This window comes from Macaca fascicularis, chromosome 8 (genome assembly GCF_037993035.2).
Source record: "Macaca fascicularis isolate 582-1 chromosome 8, T2T-MFA8v1.1".
NCBI classification, from domain to species: Eukaryota; Metazoa; Chordata; class Mammalia; order Primates; family Cercopithecidae; genus Macaca; species Macaca fascicularis.
In genome coordinates, this window is record NC_088382.1 from 133,367,516 (window position 1) to 133,377,848 (window position 10,333).

The 10,333-nt window shown below is 41.2% G+C and overlaps 1 protein-coding gene across 2 annotated transcripts in view; it reads right to left on the reverse strand.

Moving 5' to 3' along the window:
- Positions 1 to 9,379, reverse strand: part of ANXA13 (annexin A13) — a 59,768-nt gene extending 50,389 nt beyond the window's left edge. Inside the window, exons 1-2 of one of the 2 annotated variants that reach the window (XM_005564032.5) lie at positions 9,306 to 9,379; positions 7,768 to 7,890 (exon numbers count right to left, since the gene is read on the reverse strand). In XM_005564032.5, the coding sequence (XP_005564089.3) occupies positions 7,768 to 7,890; positions 9,306 to 9,320 (138 nt within the window). In that variant the 5' untranslated portion in view covers positions 9,321 to 9,379. The remainder of the gene's footprint in view (positions 1 to 7,767; positions 7,891 to 9,305) is intronic. The other variant, XM_005564033.5, reaches the window with a different exon arrangement.
- Between the last annotated feature and the right edge of the window lie 954 nt (positions 9,380 to 10,333).

Genomic DNA, 10,333 nt, shown 5'->3' on the forward strand with positions numbered 1-10,333 from the left:
GGGTCTACAACCCTGGCCAAATAGTTGTAACAATTCTGTCAACGGATCTCTTTAAAAAGTGTGGAGAAGGCCAAGCCTCTGGTGGTAAATGGCACACAGGTACTGACTAAAGCAAGGACGCCAGTCACCAAGGGCAAATTGCTGTGGTAACTTAAAAGGGAAGAATAGAAATGGACCATGATGTCTTACTTTCTTTAATTTTTCTGCAAAGTAACCCAGATGACAAATCTGAAAGATGAGTGCTGGGATAAGGTAACTAGGAGGAAGAGTGTGAGCTGAGATCAGTTCAAAGTGAGAAACCTGTTGTCACCTCCTGCTTCTTTGTCTGCATCAAGATTGTGTGAACATCCCAGCCTACACTGGCAGGGTGATGTAGCCAAGTGACATCTCTCTGTTGACTCATTCTTAGGGGCCCTTGAGTGCTGTGTTGGGCTGGAGAACTTGGAGTTTCTAGTAGAAGCAGAATAACATTCATTATCTGGAAACAAGATTTTGTGTCCTGGGGAAAATGACTGTCTGCTTTGAGGTTGTCCACAGATTGTTTGGGGAGTTGGAGACCTCTGAAGAGTGCTAAACTTCCAGATATCCAATTACTGCTGTATTGCATCAACAAAAGAGAACTTGGAGGATAAAGTGGTTGTGGGGAGATGATGGCTATTTCTCAACCATGAAAGGAACCATGCCTTCAGGAGTTACGAAAAATGAAGCACGTTTCTCATTAGAAAAGAATGATCCATTTCCTTCTTATATTGCCAAATTTCGTCTTTTGCCAATTCAGTGAGAGTATGAACTTGGGATTCATTACTTGCAGGAATCCTCAAGAGTTAATGATAAGTGGGCAGATTGGAAATGAAAAGTGAGAATATTGGGGGCTGAGCGGGGCCTTCATGGCATCAAATGTGCTGTCTGGCAGGATGCAATCAGCAGTATGTGGACAAGTTCTGATTTGCTGAAAAGGAAACAAGGGGAAATAGCTAAATTTGCTGTGAGCAAATTTCTGTCTCAGTCAGTATCAAAACAATGAATGTTATTCTTTCCCCTGGTAGAAGAGTTTATACATTGGATCCAAAAAAATTAATTCTTTTAGTTAATTAATTAATTTTTTAATCTATTAATTCTTTCTTTAAAATTCTCTTAAACATTTTTATCTTCCTTTTCATTCCTACCACTCTCATCCAAGTCCCCATTGTTTGGAAAGAGAATTATTTTTCTCCCTTTCTATCTGATCTTCAAGTTTGCATCCTCTTTCTATTTCAGTCCATCTAGTAGTATTAGTATTAGTAGTGGTAGTAGTAATAGCAGTAGTAATATTATTAAATATAATAGTATAAGAAAGAGGTGATGATAAAGCAATATACCCCATCCCCAAGGATAGAGCCAACCTTACCAACTATGATTATTCATGGGGTAGGTACATGACCCAAGTCAACAAGAATTCTTCCCTGGCATCTTACAGATACTTAGAGGAAGAAGAGATTTTCCTTGAGGCTGCTAATCTGGAGCTATGGGAGGCCATGGAGCTCTCTTGGTGCCTGAACTATCTATGGCCATGCCTCCCTCTTACCAACCCCTTTTGCTTCCCACACCAGGAAAAGAAAAAACTTATTTTCAGTAGGAGAGAAAGAAGCCAATGCATAGAGAGAAGAGAGAGAGAGAACTGAGAAGATGATTTGCTCAGCTTCAGGGATGAATTATGATTCAAGGGTCTCCTCTTCTTCTCTGCCAGTCTTGAGTTGGGCTTTTGACCAGTTCTGGCCCATGAGATAGAAAGGGATGTCTGCTGCTTGGAGCTTTGCAGAAAGATTCTCCTCCCTGATAGGGGAGTGGTACATAAGGAAGAAGGTATTTTTTCCCTCTATCTGCTTCCTTCTTGCTTGTGACTATCTTGAGAGAGCATTAACTTGAACACATGACCGTTATCTTGCACCTAGGCGGGGAGACATTGCTAATACATCCAGAGTGGCAGGACAGAAAGGCAGACATAGCTTGGGTCCCTAATGATGTACTGAACTGCTGAACCAACACTGGAATTAGCTTAATTCAGAGCTCCTGTTAGAATTGACAATTAAATGTCTTTGTTATTTAAGTCAAAGTGAGTCCTGTGCTGTGCTACTTTTGATCAAACACATACTAGTTGTCCAAGAAACAAACAATAACAACTGTGAACTCATATTTCCCAAAGATATCTCAAACTCTATAGATCCCTAAACCAAATTCAATCTGTCACTGCCTTACATCCCTGGGATGTGCCACCATCCACCTGTGCACACACACAAACCAGACAAGACACCTGGAGTCACTCTGTCATCTTCCTTTCCCTCACCTCCCGCATCCACTTAGCAAGTTATGTTCCTTTGACTCCGATCTGCCTTCTTGTCCCCAATTCCATTGTTGCTATTTTAGCTGATGAGGGCAGAGGGCGGCAGAGGGTCTTCATTTCTCTCCAAGGCCACTGCTTCCCAAGTGCTTGACTTGCCTCTGGCCATGTTTCTCTCCAAGCCCTTCTCCACTAGCTTCCAGCATGGTCTAGCTAAAAGCAGCACTCAAGTTTTTACTCCCTTGCCTGATTCTGACTTGGGCTTCCCTATGCCTATACCTCCTCAACCCAACTCATGTCTACTCATAGCTGCAGAATTCACCTTATTTGGAAAGAGAGTCTTTGTAGATGTGATTAGTTAAGGATCTCAAAATGAAATCATCCTGGATTTAGAGTATTTCCTGAATCCAACGATTGCTGTCTGTATTAGCTCGTTTTCAAGCTGCTAATAAAGACATACCCCAGAGTGGGTAATTTATAAAGGAAAGAGGTTTAATGGATTCACAGTTCCACATGGTTGGGGAGGCTTCACAGTCATGGCAGAAGGTGAAGGAGGAGCAAAGTCACATCTTACATGGCAGCAGGGCGAGAGGGAAGCCTGGGTGGGGTGGGGAAAGGAGCAGAATGGGGGAGTTCTCCAGGCTGCATTCAGGGTGAGAAGCCTGGGGAGGAAGGCATGGTGTTAACCTGGGTTTCAATGCCATCATCTGGGCATCTCTACAGGTTGAATGGTGGGAGTTCCCCATAGTCAATGCCAAGGCATAGCCCCATCCTGGGCATGGGAAAGACTTATGCTTCAACTGTCATTCTCAAACTTGAGCATGCATCAGTTTCACGTGGAAGGCTTGTTCAGATGCAGATTGCTGGATTCTACCTCCAGAGTTTCTGATTCTGTAGATCTTGGATGAGGCTCCAGAATTCGCATTCCTAACAAGATCCTAGATTATACCAATGATGCAGGCCTGGGAGACTTCATTTGAAAACTACTGCACTAGAATACCTGACGTTAGACTCATGGCTCTGAACTTTGGATACATTAGAATCATTTGGGGAGTTTAAAAATATACAGATGCCAGGGCCTTGCACATGAATTGGTCTGGGAATGCAAATAGATATAGGAATTTGAACTCCAACTGGGCAAAACACTCATTTGTTTAAGATTTATTTAGAAAATGTAATGAATGCATCGATGAATTTATCTAAATTTTGTTAAGCGTCTACCATGCTGCAGGCATTGTGTTGGTGATGGGGATATAAAGGTGAACAAAATACAGTTCTACCTTCAGGAAACCATCAGTCCAGTGTGAGGCAGGTGTACAAAACAGGTGGTTCTGTTGGGTGCAGTGGCTTGCACCTGTAATCCCAGCACTTTGGGAGGTTGAGGTTGGAGGATTGCTTGAGCCTAGGAGTTGTAGACCAGCCTGAGCAACATAGGAAGACTCCCCTCCCATCTCTACAAAAAATTAAAAAGTAGCTGGGTGTTGTCATGCTCGCCTGTGGTCCCAACTACTTGGGGGTATGGAGGTGCTGAGGTAGGAGAACCCCGAGAGGCAGAGGCTGCAGTGAGCAGTGATTGTGCCACTGCACTCCAGCCTGTGCAACAGAGTGAGACCTTGTCTCAAAACACAAAACAAAGACAAAAAACCACATGGGAGTGGAGTAATAGTTATGCAGACAGAACTATGAAAGCCTTAAGGAAGAGCATTCAATCCAGCTTGGGGGGCAAGGAATGCAGAAAGCTCAGGGAAGGGGGTAAAGAGATTACAAGGTGATGATTCAGTTCAACAGTTTCAGAAATCCCAATAGGTTAAGCTTCTATTTGGCATAAAAAGAAACTTTATTGAACCCAAGGCATAGTGTTAAAAATTTGTGCCTAAATCCAAATCCATGCTTGACCTCTTACTAGCAGTCCAACTAGGGACAATTTACCTAAACTCTTTTTGCCTTACTTTCCCCATATTTAAAAGGGGGACTAATGATAGTATCTCCCTGATAGGATTGTTATGAAGACCAAATGACATAACACATGTGAAGTGCTTGGTGGCATGAAGGACTCCAACTTCCAGGGTCACTGTTCACACCCTCAAAATAGTTCACAGTCTACTAAGCACTTTATAAATGTCAGTTATTATCATTAACATTTCAGAAGGTCTCATTTAAACCTCCAGTTATAACCATCACCACTGGGAGTTTTAGTTTTGGTTCTTGTTGCTGTGGCTGTAGCACTGGGAGGCGGGCTCGCGCTGCTGGGACATGCAGGATTCTCTCCCCTGCACCAAGTGGCCCCAGACTCCCGCGGCTCTAGAATTCTTGTGTTGAGGTTTCATTTTGCAGGTTCTTCCTTCTATCAGTGTATCTGTCCTCTGCCGACTTCTTACCACCTCCTTACAATGGCTGCTTTTTTTTTTTTTTTTTAATCCACCATAGACAAAATATCCAAAAGGCTAAGATTCCATAATCATACCTAAAATGTAGCTACCCTTCGGAGACTTGTCTTTAAATGAAGAAGGTATGCTTTGGTGCATGTCATGTTTTGACATCAGAGGCCCTTTCACTTCCTCCCACACTTTTGCGGTGATGTTCTGAAGGACTAACTTTCTGGGATAAAAGATTTCCTGAGGTCAGGTGCAGTGGCTCACACCTGTAATCCCAGAACTTTGGGAGGCTGAGGTGGGAGGATCACTTGAGCCCAGGAGTTTGGGACCAGCCTGGGCAACATAGGATGACCTATCTTTACAAAAAATTAGCTGGGCATGGTGGCACACACCTGTAGTCCCACCTACTTGGAGGTCTGAGGTGAAAGGATTGCTCGAGCCAGGGAGGTCGAGGCTGCAGTGAGCCATGATTGTGCCACCGCACTCCAGCCTGGGCAACAGAGCAAGACCCTGTTTAAAAAAAAAATAATATTTCCTGATCTTATTTATTTAAGAGGATCTTAAATAAATAAATAAGGATTTTATTTATTTTGAAGAAAGATCTTTTGAAATGATTTAGACTGCTTTTTGCTAGGGTTTGACTATGGGTCTTCTGGATTTGGGATCACAGTTTCATGCAAACCCTTGGTTAAGACCATACTTATTTTAATTTCAAATTCCCAGCCAATTTTTACCTGCCTCCAGAGCCTCTCTTCTTCTCTCAGGAATCTGGACCTATTTCCCCACTTGTCAGGCAGCTTTTGGGTGTTCTTGGTCCACCTTCATCTGAGCTCGCCTGGTGTTCACCTGCCACAAGTCCCAAACTGTTCCCCACTGGAGACAATATTTATGTTGGCTAAACATTGGCACAAGCAAGTCATAAACTTGGCATGTTCACAAACAACGTGGCAGACCGCTGAACAGATGTTCTAACATTTACAAATCGGTTTTCAGTTATGAGCATGTGCAATGGCCATCTGCCTTTGTCCCCAGTGTGCAGAGCTCTTCTTGTAAGATTAGTCATATTCTACACTTCAGTGTTTCTCAAACTCTGCTCACATTAGAGGCACCTGGGAAGCACTTACAAACCCTGATGCCCAGGACAACCACCAGAACAATTAATTCAGACTCTAGGGCTGGGACCCACGCATCGGTGGCATTTAGAACTCCTCAGGTGATCTCAATGCAGGCAGGTTTGAGAATGCGTTCCAAAGTCCAGTGCTTCTAAGATTTTGATGTGCCTGAAAATCACTTGAAGAGTCTGTTAAAATGAACAGATCCGAGTGGGCTGAGCATCTGCATTTCTAACAAGTGCCCAGGCAGTGTGGATGCTGCTACAAATCCAGGGACCGTACTTTGAGTAGCAGGGCTGTAGTCCTTTCTAGTGCCTGTTCATTAGCCTTGCAAGTAATTTCCCAGAAATCATGAGTCCAGTTGAGTTTGTGATTATTTACACATTTATCAATGGCTCTACGAGGTCTCCCTCCCTCTCTCGTTCTGCCCATATTCCCTAGCCACACTCCCATGGTAATCTTAATATTGATCTCACTTCTGTATTTTTCTCTAGATAGTGATTCTTGTGAAAACAACCCAGACAATAGAAAAGTCATCTAGCTAAACCTAAGCAGATTTTTCCACTGATCTGATCTTTCTCTCTGTGTGCACTCTATCTGCAAAGCTCACTGGACACAAGGACATGTCCTCCAGGATAAGGAAATTCTTTGAACATTGTGTGATTTGGCGAATGATAATGACCCGGTGTCTTGGTTGCTGCTGCTCCAAACAGGTTAGTTAGCAACACTAGGTCTTCAGTTCAAAAAAATCAGTAATAGTGGCAAAAGAACTGAGGATAGCACAAAAGTAATTTTCATTTAAGGATTGGTTAGGATTTCAGATGATAGTACCTTGAAAAATGCAATTTCCTGGCCAATATTCTACTGGCTCTGCAATAATAGATGTCAATTATCTATGGCCCCTGGTCTGTGGACATATTCTTGGGGGAATAAAAACTTTTCTAGGAGTCTTTTGTATTTCATGCTGATAATAACTTAAAAATTAACATAAAGCACACTAGGTCATCAAGGTGACCAAGTTCTGGCTCATGATTTCAATGTCTGCATTTGTGTTTGTATTTATGATTGTTTATATGCCAAATAGTCATACTTCAATTATTGCAGGCTAATGAAGAAAGAAGAGTGAACAGAGGGAGATTTAATAGAAACACCATGTGTGTGAGCTGAGAGAAGGTCCCATAGCCTTACAAGGAGCCTTACAAATGAAAGTGTCTCAGTAGGTTCAATAGAGAAATATGATAAAAGAACTCAGAAGTCACATACCACACCATATTTTAGATTTGCTGACACTCAGAAAATGAACCAAAGCAAAACAAAAACCAAGTATAACTCAAAAAATCCCAGCATTATAGCCATTGGGACCATTTCATGTTGAGCACAGCCATTTAATCTCAACAAAATAACATTGTCTATTACACTATGTTGATAACATACATTTAAACAGCATTGACTTATAACATTATCATTTAATTTATGTATTTGTTTTGGTTATGTAGTTGTTTCAAAACCACCAGCATTCTAGTTTTATGTTTGTACATATTCAAGTAACTTTCTAATGCAAATAAGTTAAGCCATTACTGGTATAATTTTTTGCTCTTTAAAAAGATTTTGTATTTACCTTTTTACGTATATTCATTCCTTGTGCACATGTTAAGTTCCTTTACTATTTTCTGAAATGTCATAGTGGTCCTGGTGTAGTCTCATGCGCTTGATTTTAAGGGGTTATTAATGAGACACTGTTGGGAACAGAAACTAAGCCCCTACAAGAGTTCGTTTTTACGTTACCTGTAAATACAGTAACAAACTTTTTGCAGAGAAAATTTCCCTGCTTGGAATTCACGCCTGATGATGGCTGGTGGCTGGTGGAGGGTCCAACATGACAGGTCACTGGGGGCTCATATTGGCCCCAAGAGAGAGCAGGGGTCAAACTTATTATGATTTGGAGGGAAAATAAAGTGCTTACAGGCTGTGGGACCTCTGGCTTTCCATTCCCTGATGGGTGGCTGAGAGGCTGCACGACAGTCGAGGGTTGGGTGTCCCCTTTGGGCAACTGTTGACTGCCTTCTGAGAGGGTGTACGACTGGCTCTAGGATTTAAAAAAAATACATAAAAATGCTGGTCCACTCCTAAAGGCCAGCTGCCCCCTGGGTTGACTTTCAAAAGACAAAATTCTCCTCCTAAGCTGTGAATGCAGGGTCCAGTTATTCCTGGGGTCCTCTGCATCTATCACAAGTATTTGAAAAGTAGGCTTCAGTTTCTCTGAAAGATACACTGAATGAATGGATCGTTCATAATCTCTGCTGGTATGAAAATGCTATTTGTAGATGATATAAAAAACAATGCCTTTCCTAAGAATATATTTGTAAGTTTGTAAACATCTGAGTGCAGGTTTAATATATAGCGAAGGAAAACCCTTATAGACAAAGTAACAGGGTTCAGAAAGTTTTGGAGTTTTATTCTCTGCTCATAGTGTGCATGAAATAGATCATTCTTGCTATGGGAAGTTATAGCAGGTACATAAAACCTTATTAAGATTTGTATTGGAATAGCTTTAGATATACTTCCGTGTAAAAAATATTCAAGATTCAACTCTGATCCGTCTTGTGTGTAGTTGGTTCCAAAAGGTAGTGTTTTAGTCAGTTTTTAGTCATTAACAATTTATAGACACACTATTCAGGAGCCTAAACATTTCAAAAGAAATTTAAAGTATTAAGTCCCTTCCATATATCTGCATGTTTAGAAATAATACTGGAATATTTTCACCTTTCAATCCAAGTTGTATGGACTTACAGGAGTATTTACCTTAGTCTATTAGTATTTGCAACATGAACCTATCTTTCCCACATAACTCTGAATGGGCTTAGTTTATGAAGTTTTATACAAATTTGCTACAAACTAACAGCTTTAGTTATACATTCTACAGATACATATTAACCATTTGCTCTCTGCAAGGCACTATTTACCACCTTATTTTACATACTTCCTTCTCTTTAGACCCTCTTAAGAGATTTTTGGCCAATGAGGGAAAAAAATATTCCCAAAGCTTTTTTTTTTGAGACGGAGTTTCGCTCTTGTAGTCCAGGCTGGAGTGCCGGGGCACAATCTCGGCTTATTGCAACCTCCGCCTCCCAGGTTCAAATGATTCTCCTGCCTCTGCCTCCTCAGTAACTGGGACTACAGGCACATGCCACCACGCCTAGCTAAATTTTTATTTAAAAAAACTTTCTTTAGTAGAGATAGTGTTTCACCATGTTGGCCAGGCTGGTCTCAAACTCCTGACCTCAAGTGATCCGCCGGCCTTGGCCTCCCAAAGTGCTGGGAGTACAGGCGTGAGCCACCGCCTCAATACATTTTAAAAGCATGGTATGCTGTTGCTAAAACCAATATTAAAGGGTAATCACAGTGATAAAGTATACAAGTATCAGTCATGATTTTATAGTTTAAATTCCTCCACATGCTAACCAAAATTAAAACCAATTCCCAAAGGCAATGAGTACTTACATGATGATTGCCCATTTTCCTTTTTCCGAGATGGTTTTTCTGTATTTCACTAAGAGATCAGTCCTCCCACAGACAAAGTTTACAATGTTTTTCCTCCGGGCATAATATCTCTTGTGTTTAATAAGTAACTTTTGGCACTGAATTTGAATACATTGTTGGGGATGGGTAGGGAGTGGCTCTAGCTACAGATGAACTTAGACTGCCCAAGTTTCCTTGGTACCCATGTTTTTAAAATAATGTACTTCTTAATAAATAAAGTTTAGGCTTTTAAAGTTGAATAGCTTCTTCCCACCTAAAAGACTAAACCTACCTCACTTCTGAATCATTGAGTTATTCTTTCATATTCTGGGTGTTCATTTTAAATAGTATGCCTTTTAATAATGAAAACATTAACCAAATAGAAAAATCTTACTATTTTTACTAACATTGTTATTATTATTACAGAGAATTTTTTGAAGGCCACATTGCATTACACTAGATCATTTAAAAAATTTTACTTAGTTTTGAATTTAAAAAGCAATATGTGCAGACAGTAAATTTGTTTTTAATAGTACAAAAAGGTCCCGTGAAAAGTCAGCCTACTGATCCCAGAGGTTTTCTGTGAGTCCTTCCGGAAGTGGTCCATGCATATTTAGCTATGTCCGACTGTCGGTCTGTCTAGTTACCTACTTCTCTGTTTATCTTTATCCAACTTGTCTTTTCTCCCTGGCCAAATGGGTTTGTACAATGTATTCTGTTCCATGCCTTGCATGTTTCTTTTCTTTCCTTTTTTTTCTGAGAAGGTATTACACCATGTTTCTTTTTTCTTTTCTTTTCTTTTTTTTTTTGAGATGGAGTCTTTCTCTGTCGCCCAGGCTGGAGTGCAGTGGCGCGATCTCAGCTCACTGCAAGCTCTGCCTCCCGGGTTCACGCCATTCTCCTGCCTCAGCCTCCCGAGTAGCTGGGACTACAGGCGCCCACCACCATGCCTGGCTAGTTTTTTGTATTTTTAGTAGAGACAGGGTTTCACCGTGTTAGCCAGGATGGTC